The 23,695-nt window shown below is 46.9% G+C and overlaps 1 protein-coding gene and 1 pseudogene across 2 annotated transcripts; both read right to left on the bottom strand.

Moving 5' to 3' along the window:
- Positions 1 to 212: 212 nt before the first annotated feature.
- Positions 213 to 12,603, bottom strand: ACKR2 (atypical chemokine receptor 2). 2 transcript variants are annotated; one of them, XM_036080274.2, is made up of 3 exons: positions 12,502 to 12,603; positions 7,110 to 7,193; positions 213 to 4,335 (listed from the first exon to the last, which is right to left on the bottom strand). In XM_036080274.2, exon 3 carries the CDS (start codon positions 4,304 to 4,306, stop codon positions 3,146 to 3,148), a length of 1,161 nt encoding a protein of 386 aa, XP_035936167.2. In that variant the 5' UTR covers positions 4,307 to 4,335; positions 7,110 to 7,193; positions 12,502 to 12,603; the 3' UTR covers positions 213 to 3,145. The 2 variants fall into 2 exon arrangements, with proteins under 2 accessions (XP_035936167.2, XP_035936166.2); XM_036080273.2 differs by lacking the exon at positions 7,110 to 7,193 and having other exon boundaries at positions 12,502 to 12,589.
- Positions 12,604 to 15,159: 2,556 nt separating this feature from the next.
- Positions 15,160 to 16,349, bottom strand: LOC144379530 (putative uncharacterized protein C6orf52 pseudogene; annotated as a pseudogene).
- Between the last annotated feature and the right edge of the window lie 7,346 nt (positions 16,350 to 23,695).

The raw sequence follows: 23,695 nt of genomic DNA on the forward strand, positions 1-23,695 counted from the left end.
GGGTCCACGGCACCTGCAGTCCTATGTGCTCTGCATGGACACACTGTCTACAGGGGCTACCCTTCCTTCCCTACCAGGGGCCTGGAGGCAGTAGGAAGACTGAGACCCCCAAGAATACATCTAGTCACTACCTGTTCTGACGCAACAGTCCTGACCCCCCAATCCTCACTGCTGCACCAGATTTCCTTTCCCTCAAAGAAAAGCCCACGATGTGTATTCTCTGACGATAGCTTATAGCAAAGCAAGATCAGGGATGACATGCCAATGGCGAAATTGCAGGCACCTGGGAAAGAAAAGAGGTTTTTGGTTTTTTTGTTTCGGTTTGTTGTTTTTCTTTTTTTCCATAGGTAGTAACAGCTGTAAACCCTCAAACCTTCACAGAGTAGAGCCATGCCTGTCCTTCTCCCTGGGTCAGCCAGGGGAAAAGTCCAGCTTGCCTCAGAATCTGAGGACCAAGAGAATCCTGGGAGCTTTCCTGGAAAGGTCTGAGCAGTGCAGCCAGGGAGCCAGGCCTTTGGGCAGATGGAGAGCAGCAGGAGGGACCAACATCCAGGCTGGGAAACAAGGGCAGGATGGAGGGGGCTCTGTCCCGACCTGGGCTGTGAGAGCCCACCTCCAATTCCCTCCCTGACCGGTGCCTTCTGTGCTCTAGTCAGAGCCCTCGATATGGTCAGCAATGCAGTCAGTGGCAATGAGGACAGCGAAAGGGATCAATGGGTCACCTGTGGCCAGCCCTTCTCCTCCCCCTTGGGCACAGGCTTTAGGGCCCTTCTTATACACCTGCTGTTTGCAGAGAGCACATACCCACACTCACACAGCTAGAGAAAGATACACAGGAACACACAGAAAACCTGTGGGCACAGACCCAGGCCCATGTGGACACAGTGACATGTTCATGTCGGACCCACATACACAGCCATATGTACTATGCACAGCCCACACGGCAACACACACACACACACACACACACACACACACACACACACAAATGCACCAGTGCTGGGGACAAGCCCTGCCAGGTGTCCCTCGGCTGGCATAGCTTGTCCCATCCCATCTGTGCATCGTGGATACAAAGTCAGAGACTCTGGGTCCCTAGACCCTGTTGGTATAGTCAGGCTGCTCATTGGGCAGGACTGAGGTCCCCAGTGGGGCAGATTTCAGGAGCTCTAAAATAGAACCCCACCCCCACATCCTCAAGCAAATCACCACCTTCAGAGCCAAAGCTTCATTTCCTAGGGCACCACAGGAGCTCAGAGCCCTTCGTGACAGTGGGAGTCTGGGGCCTTGGGAGAGAGAATTAAAGGCACAAGAGCTGAACAAGATGGAGGCAGGGGAAACAAAGAGTGAAAAATCAGCACAGTCAACTCTGGCAACATTCAGGGACAGCCCTGCTTGTGACACACGGGCTGTGACTAGAGCATCCGAAACTCGGGGGAAGCAAAGAAAGAATGGCAGAATATTGACCACCTGCTCCATTCTCTATTGATCCAGTCATTCATTAAAAAAAATACTTAATGAGCCTCTGCTATATTCTAAGCACTGACTTAAGCACAGGGGATATCGATTTAATACATGGCAAAGTCCCTGCTCTCCTGGAGCTTGCATATACCCAGCCCTGTGTTCTCTTGTCCTCCAGTCTATCCACCTATAAGTTTCCTTCCGTGCATTACCATCTGCTAGGCTCTGTGCTGGGTTTTTCAGGACCAGCACAGCAGGATGTGGGCAGGTTATACCAGGTGGTTTTGGTAGGTGGGGAAAAGCAGTGAGTGTTTTAGAAACTCAGGAAAGAGAGATGTCACTGTGTGCCAGGAGCTCCCTGGGGAAAGGTTTTCAGTGGCCAGGGAGGATGCCAACCATTGGAGACATGAAGAGGGAAGCACCCAGGCAGGGTATATCAGCCAGGAATCCTTGGATTGCAAGTAACAGAACATCACCATGTGAAGGAATATATTGGTTCGTGTAACCGTCAAGTCCACGACTGGAATGAGCTTCCACCTAGATTCTGGGACTTCCACACTGCCCTCGGGGTCTGCTCATTCACAGTGCTATCACCTCACCCTCTGAAGTTTGAGTTGACAAAGGAGCACCCCCACACCGCACATCCTCTTGGCTTCAGTCTCATGCCTCTGTTCTAGCATGTTCTAGTTGCCGCACTTCACAAGCTCTACCTGGGTCCTGTGCCCATCCTAAATGAATCACCATGCCAGGAAAAAGTGAGGCTGTAACTGGCCCAAGTCCTGTGCTCTACATGAACTCCACCCAAAGCACAGGGCAGAGTGAACAACGAGTGGTTTCCCAGAGCAAGCAGAATTCCATGACAGGACAAAGATGAATGGACAGCTGGCTGAAAAGTGACCCCTGTTACACAAGAGAGTGGGCAAGCACAAAACACGGAGGTGGGAATGCGCAAGAAACAAGGGGTGCCTGGTGTCCAGGAAATGAAAAGTAACGAAGGGTAAGGGTAAGCTGGTGTATGGGATTCTCCTTGTGAAAGCTCCAGGCTCGAAGCTGGACAGACTTTGGACTTGATTGTGCAGGCCCCAGGGACCCCTGAAGGCTCCAGGGAGGGGGCATGGGAAGCAGAGGGAGGATGAGCCTCCTGGACTGTTGGGAACATGTGTTCACTCCGCCTTCCACCTGCCAACTCTCATGTTCCGGGGAAGTTCCCCATGTGGGGCACTTCCAGCCCCTCCTGCTCACCAGCCTCTTGGAGCCACCATCAAAGCTGTGACATTAAACAATATTGCAGCAGTATTTCCCCAGCTGAGCTCCAGGGAAGGGAGCCGACTGGTGGGTGGCAAGCCTTGGGCTACTCTGAGGAAGATGGAAGTGATGGCTGAGGGTGAGGTGATCGTTCTGGCTGGTGGGTACAGATTAGATGACAGGAGAGCATGACGACAAGAAGCACAGAGGTCAGTTGGGAAACTACTCTAGCAATTCATGCAAGAGAGTATGGTTTCCTGGAAGGCAGGAAAGAAAGTGGAGGAAGGAGGCAAGAGCAGGCAGATGCCGCTGATGGTGGAGCACTGAGAACCAACCACGGCACGTGGCAACATGGTCCCTGAGGCCTTTGGAGAGAGGAGTTTGGGTGCACGCCCAACCGAGCTAGGTCCCATCCACTCTCACCGGACTGTGGTATGGCCACTCAGGCTTGATTTTCCCCCATATCACCCTTGTTGGGGGAGCGCTCAGCCTGCCTCTCCCTGAGGTCATGCATGCCAGTCATTTCTTCTTGGGCAGTGAGCCTGCTACTCTCAGAGCTGCTGGACAGAGGGGCCTGTGCAGGGCCAGGCGCCTGGGGCCGCCTGAGCACAGTGACGAGGAAAGCCTTCAGGTACTGGCGGAAGTGGCGGCTGGAGAAAGCATAGAGAATGGGGGTGAAGCAGCAGTGAAGGAAGGCGATGCTCTCTGTCACCTGCAGCGCGTAGTCCAGGTGCTTGGTAACCTTGCATTCCCCAAAGACTTGCAGGTCCAGCAGTGAGTGCAGAAACAAGGTGAGGTTGTACGGGAACCACAGCACAAAGAAAGCTACCACCAGGGCTATGACTATCCTTAGAGCCCGGCCCTGGCCCGGGGGCCTCAGCCTGACCAGCACACAGCCAATGCGGGAGTAGAAAAAGACCATGACAAGGAGTGGAAGGAGAAACCCCAGGAGGTTCTGCTGGAAACGGAGGAAGAGCTTCCAGATGGTCGCATGACCCCCAAAATCTGCATAGCAGTTCCACACACCTGTGGGGTTTTCATGTGTCTGCACAAAGACCATGTCAGGGATGGAGACAGCCAGGGCCACAGCCCATACCATGGCAGCCAGGAGCAGGCTTTTCGCCCGGGTTCTCAGCCTGTGATGGGGCTGAGCGTGGACGATCTCCAGGTACTTGTCCAGGCTCATGCAGCTAATGAAGAAGATGCCACTGTAGAAGTTGATGGTATAGAGGGTGCTCACCATCTTGCACAAGAAACTCCCAAAGACCCAATGCCAGGTCACAGAAATGCCCCAGAAAGGCAGTGTCACCACAAACAGGAGGTTGGAGATGGCCAGGTTCAGCAGATAGACCTCAGTCATCCGCCTGCGAGGTATATACCGAAGCAAGACCACTAGAAGAAGGAGGTTCCCGCCCAAACCCAGCACAAAGATCAGGCTGTAGAAGATTGGCAGGAAGATCCTGCCAAAGGCCAGCACCTCGTCCTTCCTGCAGAGCATGAAGGTCACCTGGTCCAGGTAGTACTCATAGTCATAGAAAGAGCTGCTGTTCTCAGAACTGGCGACCTCGGTGGTGGGCAGCAGAGGGGAGGCGGTGGAGGCCATGTTGGGAGGACACGTCCAGTTCTGGAGCTCTGTAGACCAGAGTACAATGGGAGAGAAATAAGGTGAAACCAGACATTCTCTACCATTCTCCAAACCCACTTTTGCTACTGCTCTGGGAGGCCCCACAGACTCTTCACATCAACATCAGTACCTGTAGGCTACGAGGAAGAGCACAAGTGTGGGGAGCCCGAGCCTACCACTTAATAGCTGTTACCTTAGGTGGGTGGCTTAACCTCAGGTGTTTTCATAGTACTCCCTTCTTTCATTATGGCTTCTCTTCTTTATTTTCTCCTTCATCGTTTGAAAGAATTGATAATGTCTTTCAGATTTTTCTTTATTATTTAGGGGTACCCATTCACCTGTGTATTGGGTCTCCATACTCTTCCTCATGTGTGCCTTACAATTATTCTTCTTTGTGTGGCTTATGTGTTTTTTTTTTTTAACAAGCACTTCTCTTCAGTGGGACTTCTTTTATCCATAAATGTCTAGTGTGTCCACTCTGGCTTTCAATTTTCTTGACTTCTATCACCTACGGATTTCCCTTATTTTTGTTATTTTAAAAATATTTTATTTATAAATATTTAGTTTTACATCAATATTCTTATTTATAAATATTTAATATTTTAAAAATATTTTAAAAATAAAAATATTTTATCCAGTATATCTAGGTTTGTAGCAGAAAGGTGTGATCCATCATGCTGAGAGACTCAGAACCTACTAAACCTTTCCATCCCTCAGTTTTTCCATCTTTAAAATGATACTACTAATAATAGTACCTACTTCGTGGGGTTCTTGTGAAGCTTAAATGTGATCATTCACGTAGAGCACTTCACACTCTACGAAAAGAGTGCCCAGAACATAGTAGGCACTCATTGAATGTTAGCTTAAATTATTGCTTTGTTGAGAACTGAGTCCATCATCTTCCCACCAGTGTCTTCTCTCCTGCATCTCTCTAACTGAATGGCACCACCAACTACTCAGTCACCTAGGACTGAAATGTGGGAGACATTCCGGATTCCTTCCTCACCCCCCCCACCACCTGCGAATCTCTACCTCCTTACTGCCATTTGAATATGTCCAACATTTTTAAGTCCCATAAAAATATATACATGATACTTGTTTAATAGAATTAAAACAAATGAAACAAAAATACTTTGAAGGAGTTCAAAGAGATGAAAGGGAAAGCAGGATGATAGGCACAGCATTCGAGATGGTGGCTGCCTGGGCAGAAGCCAGAGGCATGGGATGAGGGCAGGTCACTGTCTGTGGTCCAGTTAGTTCCCTCTGGGGCAGTGGTTTCCCAGGTTTTAATTGTATTTTTAAAAATGCTTTTTAAGGGCACCTGGGTGGCTCAGTCAGTTAAGTGTCTGCCTTCGGCTCAGGTCATGATCCCAGGGTCCTGGGATCGAGTCCCACATTGGGCTCCTTGCTCAGCAGGGAGCCTGCTTCTCCCTCTCCCTCTGCCCCTCCCTCTGCTCATGTTCTCTCTCTCTCTCTCTCAAATAAATAAATAAAATCTTAAAAAATAAAATAAAAATGATTTTTAAGAGAGAGCCTCACATGCACCAGTGATAAGAATCTGTCATGAACCAAGGATTATGCTTAATCTTGTTTTGTGTTCCAGGAGAGAGACTTCATGTTCAACACATTAGATTGTTCACCAATGAAGAAGAGGGTTTTGGAGGAGAGAGTAGGAGATAAAAAAGAATGCGTCACTCAAGGATGCACTCATGCACCGCCTCCGGAGTGGGGCCTATAGGCTGGTGATCATGGTTCATAAACCAAGAAATACAAATCAAGCCCACTTTGCACCTCTGTGTTTTATTTTTTATTCTTTGATTCAAGAGAGATTGAACTTTTTAGTATGTTCAATGCCTATTTGTATTTCTTCTGTGAATAGTTCATTGTTTTAATGGATGGAATTCTCATTTTATAAGTGGTTTTATATGGTAAGGATTTAGCTTTTACATTGCAAACATTTGCCCCAATCCTTCCTGGTAGAAGTTTTGTCTCTTTTTTTTCCCAGGTAGAACTCTGAAAGAAATGTTGACTCAGGCCCTCAGTGGACCCATCCTATATCCATGACACTGGGACCTCACAGCTGATGGAAATATACAATGCTGCTGAGACAGAACATCTCCCAGGGAAACCCCAGAGTCTTCCTACTCATTGAACCTCTGTACCACCCTTGGACTCCTATTAAATGGCATCTGCCAAATGTTGGGGAAAATCACACACATGCTCTAGCCCTACCTAGGAGCTCAGCCTGGGTGGCTTTATCTAGGGTTGGGCTCTGGACTGGCCTCAGGAACTTTGCCTTGTGCCTTCCTTTCCTGGTCCTGTGCATCTGGGGTCTCCTTTCCCTGAGCCCCTCCCTTTCCTGGGCAACAGTAAGGGGCCTGGCTGGTGTTGGAGTCCATGAGCTACTGGGGTTGGGAGGAGGGAGTGCTCTTCTGCACTTGGACCTGATTAGGGATTATTAATCAGAAGTTATCACTAATTAAACACTGGCTCTTCTGGTCCAGCATTACTGACATTGATTCTGACCTGGGTTCTCAAAGTCCCTGCTTTAACAAACAACCAAGTCTGATGATCGTTTTGATCAAAGCCAGAGGTTAGGGTCCAGGCTGGCCCAGGTCACCTTTACAAGGCTCCTTCCACCTGGAACACTGTTCCCTTCCCTCTTGGGCCCTCTGGCCTCCTGACCGTTCACTCTGGGAATCTTTCCAGGTCGCTTCGAACTCTGAGACCATGAACCCCATGCTCCTGACTGCCCTTCAGGTCCCTGTCAACTCACACCTACCTGTCCCTCTGGACTCACTCGGGTTTTTCTTTTTTGTGTTCACTTTTCCTTATGCCTGAATTCATTTGGTTTATCCAGCAATACCTTGAGAGGAATAAATGAGAGTATCAGCTATTTACATGCTAGTACGAATTAGCAGTATGAAGTTCTGCAGTGGAACCTTTGGGGGAATCTAGGGAACTATACGGAGAGGGAGGATTTAAAGAGGAGGGAAAACAAGGGTGAGGTGAGCAGAGCTTCCCCGACAATGAAGCCAAGGGCACAAAGGCAAACTACAGCTTGTCTCTGGAGCAGTAACATCATCCTCTTTGTGACTTCCTGAAGCTGCTGGCCTGGGCTGGCTCCAGCTTTGACTCAGCAAGAATCTCTGGCTGAAGAGTAATGCCCCCGCCTGAGGATCTAGGGCTCCCCTCCCTAGGCCTCTCAGAGAAGTCACAGTCGAGGCAACAAGGGAGAGGATATCACTACGTCCATCTAGGCAGGAAGGCAGCCATGTTAGTTGAGCTCCTCCCGTGAGCTGACCACACAGGTGTAATTTTCTCCTTTAATCCTCACCATAGTTCTGGGAAGCAATACTATTATGATTCCCATTTTCTAGATGAGGAAACTGAGGCTTGGAATCGGTGGAGTCCCATTGCCCCCAGCTTCAGGTCAGCAAATGAGGGACCCAGAATTGGATGGCCCCAACGATATAAGGTAGCACTGGTGACCCTTTCCCTCTAGCTCCACTTTTCAGTATGGCCAAACCTGAAGTTGAAGAACGAGCCTCTGGTAGCGGGACTTCTGACCTTAGTAACCAGTGGAGAAAATATCCAAAGTCATTAATATGCTGAAGCAGCTCCCACAGGCTTGTGAGAGCCAGTTATGCAACATCTGGGAGGCATCCAACAAACGCTCATGATATTAACCAGTTCTGCATTTGGGGATGTTAAGTTGGTAGCTTGAAACTGGTCATGGTGGGGATATTTACACCATGGCAAATGCTACAAATTGGAGCTTCCTCTCCTTCTTGCATGTGCTCCCCACCCCCACCCCCATCCCTGAGAGCTGGTTATTAAACCTTTACTGGCATACCCCTGATCAAGACCCCATGAAGCCTGACCTACCCCTGCCCATTTCCCTCTGTCCTTGTCTGTGTCTCCATCACCTTTCCTCCTCGACCTGCCACATCGGTGCCGGAGCTGCCCTCCTCCCCAGCCAAGAGACCTTGGGGACAGGGGCCCGTGCAGGTTCCCTGTGGCCTGGCCATACTGAGTGTGCTGTCTACAGTGCAGCTGTGACTAGTGAACAAATAAACAAGCTCAAAGGTTACCCCAAAAAGCCACACCAGCTTTCAAAATGTAAAACCAAGAATAACATCTGAGATCACTTCTAGTGAACAAAAATTATGCTGGCCTCCTTACAATTTGGAAATCATACCCTTTAAAATGCAACCCAAATTCTCCCTTCCCAGAAGGCTGCCCAGGCCGCTAGGCTGGTGTAACTCCTGCCCCAACCCCCAGCACTCGCAGAAGGTCACTCCTCAGTCATGGAGCCTGGCTCCTTGGGCGGAGTCCCCTTTTGAGAGTGGCTCGCCCCCTCTGCGAGGCAGAGGTTGGAACTCACTAGCGCAGGGCTGGCATCTGAGAGGAATTCAACAAGTGACCATGGACTTAATCAGCACTGTCACCTCTTTTCATCCCTTCTTCTCACGCCTCATTTTTCCCTTGCCTGGTTTTCTGCCGGCCCCCCACTTGTGCCCTGGACACAGCAGAGCCAAGACCCTCCTTGTGTGGGGCCTCTCCCCAGCCCAGGCCAGCGTGCCGCAGTGGCCTTGGGAGCCCCGAGCCGTGGAGCACGTCCAGCCCACTGCTCTCCTGGAGCCATGTTCAAGTGCTGTCTCCAGTTGGCACAGCCTCCCTGGACCAATGTCACAGGATGTGCCCTCTGGCCACCCCCAGCTTCCTCCCTCAGGAGGCTCCCCTCCCCAGGAGGCTCTGCGAGGACTGGGGTGGAGATGGAGTCCCAAGGCCTGGACTCCACCCTGGCTCAGCTTGGGATGGGCCCCCTCCGCCTATAAATCTGGTTTTACCATTCTGCGTTTCTGGCCTCGCTGTGGCTGGAAAAATTGAAGCAAGGAGCTCTGAAGTGACGCCCTCTCTGACTGCAGTGTCTGGCTGTGGAAAGTGCTCCGGCCTTGGGACATAGGTAGAAGAATACTTGCCTTTGGGTGAACTGGTAACAGCTGGGGATCACTCTATTTCCCCACCGCCCTGGGGTTTGAGAAAACACCAGATGTTCAACTCTACTGCGTATATGACAATTACAGCAACAACGGTGACAAACACCCACCACTTCCGTAGCACTTAGGTTGGGCCAGGCTCTGTTCTCAGAACTCGGCATGCATCCATTCATTTCATCCTGGCAATACCACCCTGATGCAGGTGCTATTATCATCTCCATTTTATATAGGAGGAAAATTCGTCACAGAGAGGCTAAGGAACTTGCCCGAGGCCACACAGCTAGTAAGTCACAGAGCTGGGATTTGAACGCAGGCTGAGTCTGAGCTAGCTCATTAAAAGACAAGGGTGAAGGATGGGGACTAGAGATGAAGTGACAGGAGACCAGGCTGCAGTTGTTGCTTGGGGTGCCTGAATGGAAGAGGCTGGGGGGCTGATGGTACGTGAATGAACAACAGGGAAAGGAAAGGCGAGCCACACAAGGAGGCCCCGAAGGAAGAAGTTTGGTGCCTCAGGAATAGCACACTGGGAGAGAACTCATGAACAACCTACTCGGGGCAGAGCCGGGTCTCTGCTTCACTGCTTGGTTTGGGATGCCCTTGGGCTTGAACTTCGGGCCCTGCCAGCCCTAACACAAAGTCAAGGCTTCCGTCCTGGAGCTCTTGACTTGCTGTCTTCTCGCCCATAAAATAAATAGCACTCACAGCAAAGAATTTTGTGAGGAGTAAATCGCAGGCAATCATTTTAACAGCTAACATCATAGAGCCCTGACGGTGTGCTGGGTGCTGGGGCAAGGAGTTTTACATGTATTGACTTACTCAATCCTCACATTTACCTTACAGAAGTTATAGAAGTTAAATACTATTATCAGCCCCATTTTATAGCTGATGACACTGAAGCACAGAGAGGTTAGGGAACTGGCCCAAGATCACACAGCAAGTGACTAGTAGATCCAGGAATTGAAACCCAGATTTTTTTTAAAGATTTTATCTATGTATTTATTTTGAGAGAGAGAGAGCGAGCATAGGGAGAGGGGCAGAAGGAGAGGGAGAGGGAGAGAATCTCAAGCAGACTCCACGCTAAGCGTGGAACCCACCATGGGGCCTGGCTCAATCTCACAACCCTGAAATTATGACCTGAGCCGAAACCAAGAGTCGGATGCTTAACCGAATGCACCCCCCAGGCGCCCCTCCCAGAGTCCATGCTCTTAAACACTGAGTCATACTGCCTCTCAGAGAAAATAACAAGCCAGTTGTAGTCCCCTCTGCCAAGCTTTCTGTGTATTCATGTACTCACTGCTCACAACAACCTTGTGAGACAAGCACTATTACCACTCCCACTTTACAAATGAGGAACTGAGGCTCAGAGAGGGCGACTAATCTGCCCAAGGCCACTCAGCAAGTGTGCTACAGGGTCAGAAACAGAGTCCCTGCAGCGGATCCAGAGCCAGAGCCCTGGACCATATGCGGGGAGCTCCACTGCTGGGAGCCCTGACCTCAGACTCACGGGATGGACAGCTACCCTCTTCATGGTCCACTATGAGAAGCCTTGCATTTGGACTCATTGTGATGTATAAAACACAATGAAAACAATAGTAACGGGTCCTGACATTTACACAGGGCTCCACGCTTCCCCAGACTCTTATAGCCTGGTCCTTGCAAGTCCTCCTGGGTCCCTTGTTAGAGGCAGCAGGTGTTACCTCCATGGTTTCTCAGGAAGCCCAGAGCCACACCACAAATCAGGCAGAGCTGACCTTAGAGCCTCGAACTGCAGAGCCCTGGACCGTGGCACACTCTCCTTTTCTCTTTATTTTTTTTAACATATATTTTTCCTGATTACAAAAATAATATTGCGCAATGTAAAATGCGGAAATATAAGGGGAAAAAAATAGAAAAGAGGCTAATTGCCTCCAGGAATAATCTTTGGGAATGTTTTGGTGTATCTTGTCTGTTTTCATGTCCAGAGCTCCGTCCACTGCACTAAACCCCCCTGGATTTGTGGAATCACAGAGCCTGGCTGGAAGAGTGGTTTGTCCAGTCCCCTGCAGGGCATGAGGGCCTTTGAAGTTTCCTCCTGCTCCCTGGGAGATGTGAGGCCCGCCTGCTCCCCATGCTCCCTGGGACCCCACATTACTTAATGTTTCCTGGCTCTTATCAGGGACTGGGGATGTTTGCGACATTGATAAAATCACAAGGCAACCCCTCCTCCCAAAGCTTATTTCAGTTAATAAAAACGAAGCGGTTTTAGAGCCCAACTCTTGAAGGAGCTGCTGCAGAAGCAGGTATGATTGCCATGTCTTTCCTGAATCGTTTTTGCTTTTATCTCCTTTGTCTCTCTCATTGTTGCCTGAACTCTTACCACGAGAGCTCCTTGCATTTATATTTCAGCATTATGCTTGGCTCAAAATGAAATACAGTCATCACCTCCACTACCCTCAGGGAGGGTGGGACACTCAGCATGGTGCAGCATGGAAGAATAGACAGAATAGATTAGTCCACTTCTTAATGGCTGAGTCACCCTGGGCAAATTGCCTAACCTCTCTGAGCCTTACCTATAAAATGTCTCCTTCCTGGAGTTTTTCTAGTAATTAAATGAGTGCCATAACTATCGGTTCCCTTCCAGGCCCCCAAATAACACTTGGCTTAGCCCGGGATAGATAAGAGAAAATCCTGAGACTGTCTGGGGCAGAAGGAGGGAGCTGAGGACCTGGGCAGGGGGTAACAAGAGAGGACCAGGGGGCACAAGGAGAGCATGTGGATGTGTGCAAAAGAAGACCAGAGAGCTGGGGGGTTGGTTTAAAGACCATCTCATCTGTCTCCGCTGGGGAACCCGAGGCCCAGGGAGGAAAGGGAATGCCTGAGGTCAGTTGTCTGATACCAACTCTCAGGGACTTTCAGAATCCACAGAGCAGATTCTCAGAGCGGGAGTCAAGGGGGATGCGGTCAGCAGACAGCCTCACTCCCCGGCTGCTGAGGCAACTGCTCTAAGAGTTGCCCTAAAGAGAATGCTCCACCCTGACCCGTTCACACTTCTCTCTCCCCACACCTGTGGCCACTCTCTAAGCCACCGGACCCAGTCTCTCCCTGCAGCCCGTGGGTAGGGCCCACCCCACTCCAGCCATGGCCATAACCTCCCAGAGCCAGACCCACTTGCCGGGGGGTGTCCAACCTCACCCAGGAGGAGAGCAGCAGCTCCTGGATCCTGCTTCCTCAGAGAAGTGCAGAGAGAGTATGAGTCTTTCGCCCTCTCTGGATCGGCCCTGCACACATCCCGCTTTATTCCGGAACAAAGCATCCCTTTGCGCCTGCCCCAGCCTATTTCCCTCCCTGGAAACGAGTCAAACCCAAACGACCGCCCCTCATTAAGGAGCAACTCCCCCCCACCCAAAGACAATCTACTGACTTCGGAAAACACGCGTCCCCAACCACACCTCTCTGGACCAGTTCCCAGGCAGCTGGGCCAAGGAGATGAACAGCTCCAGTCCGGACCTTCAGGCCTTTGCTAGGCAGCTTTTCCTAACTCCAGCCAGCTGCATCGATCTCAGACACCTCTCCAGCATGATCTTACTACCATCCTCCCCCACATCTCCTCTGGCCATAACTCCCACCAAGCAGAGCTGTGTCTGCCTCCCCAGAGTGTCAGCACGATTCTCATCTCCTAGACTTTCCAAACCATCTTCCCCCTTCCCCCACCCTTCTCCCTCTGCCACCTGCATCGCAGCATGTATCTCTGCCTGATTATTTGTCTGCTCTCCTCCTAGGTCAGGAACTCCCAGGGCAAGGACCATACTTGACCCACCAGCCTGAACCTAGGGCCAGGCAAGAGCAGAAACTCACTGACTCTGTGTGTGTGTGTGTGTGTGTGTGTGTGTGTGACATTCTGCTTGCCATATGCTTGCCAGTATGAGGGTACTTCTCTGCCAGGACCGCACCTGTGGTCTGGGGGCAATGTCTCAGCCACCTCCCCCTCCAATCCCACTACCAGCCTGATACACAGCAGGTGCTTGGTCAATGCCTGCTGTCTGTACCTGAATTAAGCAGTAACAGAATAATGCCAGGTGGTCACAGGCCCTGGCATTGGAGTCACACAGTGCCGGGCTTAACTCTGGCTCTGTGCGTACCTATGTGTGATCTAGAGAAGGTGGCTTCACCTCTCTGCGCCTTGGTGTTCAGATCTGTATTGGGGGTGGGGACGCTGCCTTCCTCGGACAGCCACCATGAGAACTAAATGTCCCCAGAGAGGTGGACACGGACTTCAACATCTGCCTTTCCCTGGGGTCCACAGGCCACCTAGCATGGAGGTCAAGCTGTGATGGGTTCTCACTCCAAGAGAGGGGAGCAGAGGACCTTCCAAGTGGGTGGGTCTCCAAGTCTCTTGATGCTGGTTATCAACAGGGAGGATAAAGAATAAGGAGATGCCCAACAGGAGCCATAGAGCCCTGGTTCCATCCTGGGGATGGATAACCTTTTAAGATTGGCTTGTCTTCCATTCTGTATTAAGTCTCTCGAGAGAATTAGAACAGCTAAGTTCTAGAACCTAGGCTCTTTCCTCATCACCCCCCCAACCTTGTTCAAACTTTTTATTTTAAGATAATTTTTAGACTTGCAAAAATTGTGCACAGAATTTCTATACACCTGTCAGCCAGTTTCCCCTAATGTGAACCACAGAACCACAGTATAATGATCTAAACCAAGAAAGTAACATTGACTCAATACCATTCTACAGACCTTATTCAAATGTCACCAACTGTCTCACTAATGTCCTTGCTCTGGTCCAAGATCTGAAGCAGACTCCCACATTGCATTTGATTGTTGTGGCTCCTTAGTCTCTCCATTTCTGGGGCAGTTCCTCAGTCTTGCTTTGTCTTGCATGACCTTGATAGTTTTGAAGAGGAATGTAGAATATCCCTAACTTTTGGTTTGATGCTTCTTCCAGATTAAATTACAGTTATGTGTTTTAGGCAGGAGCACCACAGAAGTGATGCTGTGTCCTTCTCAGTGCATTATACCAGAGGTATATGATTTCAATACATCTCATTACTGGCGATGTTAACTTTAATCACCTGGTAAGATGGTGTCTGACAGGTTTTTCCACTGTAAAATTACTATTTATTCCTTTGTAATTAATAAGCATCTTGTGGGGAGGTACTTTGAGATTATGCAAATACTCATTCTTATCAACTTTTGCCCACTAATATTAACATTCATTGATGATGCTGACAATTTTTACTGTATTGTTTGCCAAACAGTGATTTTCTATTTCCATAATTCTTGTGTGTGTGTGTGTGTGTGTGCTGGTAAAGTTTATTTACATTGCATTTTATCACATCAGTCACATTTAAGTCCTGAAGACTTGTATTTATTTACATAGAGAATCCAGTACATTCCTGGGAGATTTTTTTTTTTAATTAAAGATTTTTATTTATTTTTTGACAGAGAGAGACAGCGAGAGAGGGAACACAAGCAGGGGGAGTGGGAGAGGGAGAAGCAGGCTTCCCTGCCAAGCAAAGAACCCGATGCGGGGCTCGATTCCAGGACCCTGGGATCATGACCTGAGCCTAAGGCAGACGCTAAACGGCTGAGCCACCCAGGCGCCCCGGGAGATTTTTTTTTTTTCAAAAACAAAAACAGGGGTGCCTGGGTGGCTCAGCCGGTTAAGCGTCTGCCTTTGGCTCAGGTCTTGATCTCAGGGTCATGGGATGGAGCCCTGCATGGAGGTCCCTGCTCAGCTGGGAGCCTGCTTCTTCCCCTTCCTCTGCCCCTCCCCACACTAGCAAGCGCAAGCGCGTACGCGCGCTCTCTCTCTCTGTCTTGAGAAAACAAATAAAATCTTTAAAAACAAAACAGGAGGCAACTAATATGACAGTTGGGTAGCTTAATGAACCTCATGCTTCTTGGGGGCTCATCTGGGATTTTAGAGTGAACTATATCCAAGGGCTGCCAATGGCAACTCATGAGAGAGTCGTAGAGTTCCTTGCTTTTCACCATAAAGTCCTTGTTTAATTCCTCAATATTCAAATGAAGTTTTGGATCTTCCAGCGGGTCTTCATCTTGCTTTTCTGCCAGAGCTGTGCTTTCCTCAGGCGTGACCAGAGTTGCAGCCGGGCGTCCAGAGGTGCCGTGCACAGAAAAGTTGTGTGCATTTCCATCGGCTGCACAGCCACGCTTGGAGCCAGAAAGGGAGGAACCGCTGTGCGTTGCTCAAACTAGTTGCCCGAGTGGTAATCCTGGCAGGGCTGGAACCCTGGCTTCGCCTCTGCCAGGACCAGTAACAATTACTCTGTGGAGCTATGCCAAAACCTGCAAGACTCTCCTCCCCAGTCTTTTATCCAGAAACTTTACAAAATGACACCAGTTTTTATGCCTACGTCAAAAATTCCAGCTCAGGAAGCTAAAACCTCTTACCCCAGCAAATCACTCTCACAACTTCCATCATTCTTTTTACATTTACTAATTGGGCTTTACCATAAAAAAGAGTTGGCCCTTCTCTCAATTTATTTATGTGTATCGGTATGGACTCATGAGTATTAATTTTATTCCATTATTATCATCATTGATTTTGCTGTTCAAATTGTCTCATCCTCTTTCGAAATACCTCAGCCCATCTGCTTCCTCTTGAGCTGAATTTCCAGCCACAGCCCCTCAGACACCTACTCCCTGGTGTGCAGGGCCAGTTGTGGAGGTTCACAGCCCTTGCACCGATGGCCAGGTTTCTGGGGAATTCACTGAGGCATTTTCCCAGCAAAGGCTGGATCCTCCTGGAATGAACAGGTTCCAGCCAGAGGAAGTCAGTCACGGTTCCAGGGTCAGGGAGTTCCAGGAAGGGCTGAGCCTGGCCAGGTAGGCTCTTCCATAATTCACCCTGCCTTCCATAGACCCACCCCAGTCCTGACCCAGTAGCAGCACCAGCCGACCACCTCATGTGTCCTGCGTTTTTCCTTCTTGACCCGCTCTTCTCTGCCCAGCTGCTGGGATAGTAGCCGAGAAGTCAGGCGGCAGACAGCTGGGCAGCACTTGACCATATTCTTTGATGCAGAGGGTTTAGTTCCCAGCTGTTCTCCACGGGTCCCAAGAGTAGCCAAAGCAGAGAGAGCAGGGCACCGCAGCAAGAGAGACTACTTAAGGACAAGAGGGACTTGCCCATGTTGACGTGGGCTGGGAGGAGAAGGCTCTGAACTCATCTTCTTGCTCTTTAAGATGTGCAAGGATGATTCGCCCTGGGAAGGGTGCAGACCCCAGCCCCTGAAGCCAGGCAGCCAGGATGCACAGGGCCCTCTCCTACAGGATGCCATGTTGCTTCAACTTCAGAATAGAGATCCTAAAATACATACTGCTCTCACACGCTCCTAACACACAATTTTAACACGTTGGACACATCTACTATCACAGCAAAAAGTGACATCACATTTTCAAAACACCTGCTTCTATTGTCAGCCAAGGACTTGAATCTGTGAAGCTTTTGCCGGCAGCCTGACCCTTCCTGTCCTCCACCAGCTACTCCAGGCCCATCTCCCCCCAGAAGCTTCCCCAGTCTCTCCAGGCATCCGTGATGCCCTGCTTTGAGCTTCCTGAGTCCGTAGGGGAAATATTGTTCAGGGGCAAGTCTGTCTCCCTGCTAGACTGCAAATTCCTCATAGCCAGAGGTTTTGTTCACCTGCACGCAGAGTGCCTGGCACTACTCACACGGAGCCCAAGCCGGAGGGCCGGGAGGTGATTTGCTGGCATAGCCCGGCCAGCACTTGACAAGCTGGCGTTCTCATGGAAGAGCGCCAGTTTGGCCCTGCCTCCCATTCTGCCTCACTCTCCATCTCTTTCTCTCTATTTCTCTGTCTTCCTTGGGCAAACTTCATCCCCTTGTGGGCCAAGCCCATGACTGGGCTTGGACTCTCTCTAGGGTCTCCAAGTTGGAATTTCTAAGCTGCAAACTTGCCCCCCAATTTAGAAGTTCTGGTAAAGCCCATGTTTACTCACGTTGAATAGATGTCGTGCCAGAATCTCGCGCCAGACCAAATTCTTCCTATCATGCTCCATTGACGGCACAACAGGAAGGAAATTTTGCTCATCTCACCTCTTCCATTTCCTCTTTCTGTGCCGCCCCCACCAGCTGATCCCTTCTAGCCACCCAGCCTGTCTCTCCTTTTGTACCTCTGCCCAGTGTGTTGTGTTCAGGGCTTTGGGAGGGGGCTGCTTTCAGCGGAGGGAGGGAGGGCGTGTGTAACCTTCCCACCATGTACCAGTCCCTTGCCTTGGTACAAATATATTTGTTTGCAATCAGTGTATTTATTCATTTATTAAAATATCTTCAACCACATATTATACGTTAGAGTTCTCCAGATGTCTTCTCTGTGGGTTAGGCAAAGCTGAGGTTATCATACCCATTTTGTAGACAAGGTTGCCAAGGCTCAGAGAGGGCAAGTCACTGGCCCGGAAACACATAGCTGATAGGAGTCACCAGGGCCTTCTTGCTCCCATACCAGTGCTCTCTTGTCCACAATGTATGTGAATATTCTCTTTAATTCTTTTCTCCTTCCTACTCCCCAACCCCTCCAACTCAGATCTCAGTTAGCTATTCCAGGACAGAAGTTATTTTTCATTCATCTGAGGATCTCTCACACCATAGCCCAGCCGGTGGTTAACACAGCAGACACTCAGTAAAAATTTATTGAGGGAATGCATGTTTCTATGTAGAAAGCCTTCCCAAGAATCACCTACTCTTATCTAAGACTGGTCCCAGTGCTTTTTGTACACAGACTCCTGTCCCTGGGGTTTCTCTGGGGCTCGGTTTCCCCATCTGTAGAGCAGTTGTATGGGGTTGGCCTGGATGACGTCCATATTCCTTAAGCTTTGACACCCTGTTGTTGGCTCTGGGACTCTGCCCAGGAGGACAGGTGTCTGTGCTACTGGGAACACATGATGCCCAGCCAGCCTGAGATCAGGGACAGCAAATAGAAGCAGCTGGGCACACTGTCAGGTAAAGAAGACAACATATGGCAATTGGTGCTTACAGCTGAGCCTGGGAGTAAGTGGGTGGCATGAACAGGCTGAGCTGTCAGCTCTCTGCAGTCAATTCCATTCCTCTGATATTCCTTTCTTTTTAAAATTTTTTTATTTAAATTCAATTTAATTAACATATACTGTATTATTAGTTTCAGGGATAGAATTCAGTGATTCATCGGTTGCGTATAACACCCAGTGTTCATTCCATCAAGTGCCCTCCTTAATGCCCATCACCCGATTATCCCATCCCCCACCCTCCTTCCCTCCAGCCACTCTAAGTTTGTTCCCTATAGTTTAGAGTCTCTTATGGTTTGCCTGCTCTGTTTTTGTCTTACTTTATTTTTCCTTCCCTTCCCCTATAATCATCTGTTTTGTTTCTTAAATTCCACATATGAGTGAAAGCATATGGTATTTGTATTTCTCTGACTGACTTATTTGGCTTAGCATAATACGCTCTAGTTCCACTTCGTTGCAAATGGCAAGATTTCATTCTTTTAGATGGCTGAGGATTATTCCATTGTATATCTATACCACATCCTCTTTATCCATTCATCTGTCGATGGACATCTGGACTCTTTCCATATTTTGGCTATTGTGGACATTGCTGCTATAAACATTGGGGTGCAAGTGCCCCTTCGAATCACAATGTTTGTAACCTTTGGATAAATACCCAATTGGTGCAATTGTTGGGTCATAGGGTAGCTCTACTTTTAACTTTTTGAGGAAGCTCCATACTGTTTTCCAGAGTGATTGCACCAGTTTGCATTCCCACCAACAGGGTAAGAGGGTTCTCTTTTCTCCACATCCTCACCAATATCTGTTGTTTCTTGAGTTGTTAATTTTAGCCATTCTGACTGGTGTGAGGTGGTATCTCATCGTGGTTTTGATTTGTATTTCCCTGATGCCAAGTGATATTGAGCATTTTCTCATGTGTTCTGTTGGCCATTTGTATATCTTCTTTGGAGAGAAGTCTATTTATGTCTTCTGCCCATTACTTGATTGGACTTTTTGTTTTTTGGGTGTTGAATTTGGTAAGTTCTTTATAGATTTTGGATACTAGCCCTTTATCTGATATGTCATTTGTAAATATCTTCTCCCATTCTGTAGGTCGCCTTTTAGTTTTATCGACTCTTTCCTTTGCTGTGCAAAATATTTTTATCCTGATGAAGTCCCAATAGTTCATTTTTGCTTTTGTTTTTCTTGCCTTTGGAGACGTGTCTAGCAAGAAGTTGTTGTGGCCAAGGTCAAAGAAGTTGTTGCCTGCATTGTCCTCTAGGATTTTGACGGATTCCTGTCTCACACTTAGGTCTTTCATCCATTTTGAGTTTATTCTTGTGTATGGTATAAGAAAGTGGTCCAGTTTCATTCTTCTGCATGTGGATATCCAATTTTCCCAACACCATTTGTTGAAGAGATTGTCTTTTTTCCATTGGATATTCTTTCCTGCTTTGTCAAAGATTAGTTGACCATACAGTTGTGGGTCCATTTCTGGGTTCTCTATTCTGTTCCATTGATCTATGTGTCTGTTTTTTTGCCAGTACCATACTGTCTTGATGATTACAGCTTTGTAATACAGCTTGATGTCCAGAATTGTGATGCCTCCAGTTTTGGTTTTCTTTTTCAACATTCCTTTGACCATTTGGGGTCTTTTCTGGTTCCATACAAATTTTAGGATTGTTTGTTTCAGCTGTGTGAAAAATGTAAATGGTATTTTGATAGGGATGCATTGAATGTGTAGACTGCTTTGGGTAACATAGACATTTTCACAATATTTGTCCTTCCAATCCATGAGCATGGAATGTTTTTCCATTTCTTTGTGTCTTCCTCAATTTCCTTCATAAGTGTTCTATAGTTTTCAGAGTACAGATCTTTTACTTCTTTGGTTAGGTTTATTCCTAGGTATCTTGTGGTTTTTGGTGCAATTGTAAATGGGATCAATTCCTTGATTTCTCTTTCTTCTGCTTCATCGCTAGTGTATAGAAATGCAACTGACTTCTGTGCATTGACTTTATATCTTGCCATTTTGCTGAATTCCTGTATCAGTTCTAGCAATTTTTTGCTGGAGTCTTTTGGGTTTTCTACATAGAGTATCATGTTGTCTGTGAAGAGTTAAAGTTTGACTTCTTTGCTGATTTGGATTCTTTTATTTCTTCATGTTGTCTGACTGCTGAGGCTAGGACTTCCAGTGCTATGTTGAAAAACAGTGGTGAGAGTGAACATCCCTGCCATGTTCTTAACCTTAGGGGGAATGCTCTCAGTTTTTCCCTGTTGAAGATGATATTCGCTGTGGGTTTTTCATATATGGCTTTTATGATATTGAGGTATGTTCCTTCTATCCCTACATGGTAGAGAGCTATTATCAAGAAAGGATGCTATATTTTGTCAAATGCTTTTTCTGCATCTATTGAGAGGATCATATGGTTTTTGTCCTTTCTTTTATTAATGTGGGGTATCACACTGATTGATTATAGATACTGAACCACCCTTGCAGCCCAGGAATAAATCCCACTTGGTTGTGGTGAATAATCCTTTTAATATACTGTTTGGATCCTATTAGCTAGTATCTTAGTGAGAATTTTTGCATCCATGTTCATAGGGATATTGATCTGTAAATCTTTTTAGTGGGGTTTTTTGTCTGGTTTGTTAATGCTGGCCTCATAGAATGAGTTTGGAAGTTTTCCTTCCATTTCTATTTTTTTGAAACAGTTACAGAAGGATAGGTATTAATTCTTCTTTAAATGTTTGATAGAATTCCACTGGGAAGCCATTCGGCCCTGGACTCTTGTTTGTTGGGAGATTTTTTTGATTACTGATTCAATTTCTTTGCTGATTATGGGTCTGTTCAGGGTTTCTGTTTCTTCCTGTTTCAGTTTTGGTAGTTTATATGTTTCTAGGAATGCATCCATTTCTTCCAGATTGCCTAAATTGTTGGCATATAATTGCTCATAATATCCTCTTATAATTCTTTGTATTTCTTCAGTGTTGGTTGTGATCTCTCCTCTCTTGTTCATGATTTCATTTATTTGGGTCCTTTCTCTTTTCTTTTTGATAAGTCTGGTTAGTGGTTTATTGATCTTATTAATTCTTTCAAAGAAGAAGCTCCTAGTTTCATTGATCTGTTTTTTTGATTTCTAGATCATTGATTTCTGCTCTAATCTTTATTATTTCTCTTCTGCTGGATTTAGGCTTTATTTGCTGTTCTTTTTCCAGCTCCATTAGGTGTAAGGTTAAGTTGTGTATTTGAGACTTTTCTGGTTTCTTGAGAAAGACCTGTATTGCTATATACTTCCCTCTTAGGACCACCTTTGCTTCATCTCAAAGGTTCTGAACTGTCGTGTTTTCATTTTCATTTGCTTCATGTATTTTTAAAATTCTTCTTTAATGTCCTGGTTGACCCACTCATTCTTTAGTAGGATGCTCTTTAACCTCCATGTATTTGTGGTCCTTCCAGATTTTTTCCTTGTAGTTGACTTCAAGTTTTAAGCACTGTGATCTGAAAATATGCATGGACTAATCTCAATTTTTTTGTACCAGTTGAGACCTGATTTGTGACCCAGTATGTGATCTATTCTGGAGAATGCTCCATGCATTTGAAAGAATGTGTATTCTGCTGCTTTAGGATGAAATGCTCTGAATATATCTGTTAAGTCCATCTGATCCAGTGTGTTATTCAAAGTCCTTGTTTCCGTATTGATCTTCTGTTTACATGTTCTGTCCATTGGTGTGCCTGGGATGTTAAAGTCCCCTACTATTATTGTATTATTATTTTTGTATTATTTGTATTATTGTATTTTTCTTTATTTTTTTAAAGATTTATTTATTTGAGAAAGAAAGAGCGAGCAAGAGAGAGAGCACAAGATGGGGAGGTGGGGAAGAGCAGAGGGATGAAGGAGAAGCAGATTCCCTGCTGAGCAGGGAGTCCACCACACAGGGCTCCACCCCAGGACCCTGGGGTCATGACCTGAACCGAAGGCAGATACTCAGCTGACTGAGCCACCCAGGCACCTCTCAATGTGTTTCTTTAATTTTGTTATTAATTGGTTTATATATTTGGCTGCTCCCAAGTTAGGGGCATAAATATTTATAATATTTATAAATAAAAGGGATAGACCCTTTTATTATGACATAGTGTCCTTCTTCATTTCTTAGTATAGTCTTTGGTTTAAATTCTAGTTTGTCTGATATAAGGATGGCTACTTCAGCTTTCTTTTGATGTCCATTGGCATGATAAATAGTTCTCCACCCCCTCACTTTCAATCTTGAGGTGTCTTTGGGTCTAAAATGCGTCTCTTGTAAGCAGCATATCAATGGGTCTTGATTTTTTATCCATTCCGATACCCTATGTCTTTTGATTGGAGCATTTAGTCTGTTTACATTCAGAGTAATTATTGAAAGATCTGAAATTAGTGCCATTGTATTACCTGTAAACTCACTGTTCCTATAGATTGTCTCTGACATTTTTGGTCTTTGTTTGGGCTCTCTCTTTGCTCAAATGATCCCCTTTAACATTTCTTGCAGGGCTGGTTTAGTGTTCATAAATTCCTTTACTTTTTGTTTGTCCTGGAAATTCTTTATCTCTCCTTCTATTCTGAATGACAGCCTTGCTGGCTAAAGTATTCTGGGCTGCATATTTTTCCCATTTAGCACATTAAATATATCATGCCAGTCTTTTCTGGCCTACCAGGTCTCTATGGACAGATCTCCTGCCAGCCTTATGTTTCTACACTTGTACGTTAAGGACCTCTTGTCCTGAGCTGCTTTCAGAATTTTCTCTTTATTTTTGAAATTTGCAAGTTTCACTGTTATATGTCAAGATGTTGACCTATTTTAATTGATTTTGACAGGGGGTTCTCTGTGGACTTAAATACCTGTTTCCTCCCCAAATAGGGAAGTTCTCAGCTATAATTTGTTCAAATAAACCTTCTGTCCCTCTCTGCCATTATTCATCTTCTGGGACCCTCATTATCCAGATATTATTTTGTTTTATGGAATTGCTGAGTTCTCAAAGTCTCCCTTCGTGATCCAGTAGTTGTCTTTATCCTTTTCAGCTTCCTTATTTTCCATTATTTTGTGTTCTATATCACTGACTCTCTCTTCTGCCTCATTTATCCTTGCTGTTAAAGCCCATTTGTGACTTCATCTTGGTAATAGCATTTTTAATTTCAGCCTGATTAGATTTTAGTTCTTTTATTTCTACAGTAAGGGCTTCTCTAGTGTCTTCTATATTTTTTTTTCAAGCCCAGCTAATATCTTTATAATTGTTGTTTTAAATTCTAGTTCAGACATTTCACTTATAACCATATTGATTAAATCCCTGGTAGTGGGTATTACCTCCTGTTCTTTCTTTTGGGGTGAATTTCCCTGTCTAGTC

This window comes from Halichoerus grypus, chromosome 1, assembly GCF_964656455.1.
Source record: "Halichoerus grypus chromosome 1, mHalGry1.hap1.1, whole genome shotgun sequence".
Classification (NCBI taxonomy): Eukaryota; Metazoa; Chordata; class Mammalia; order Carnivora; family Phocidae; genus Halichoerus; species Halichoerus grypus.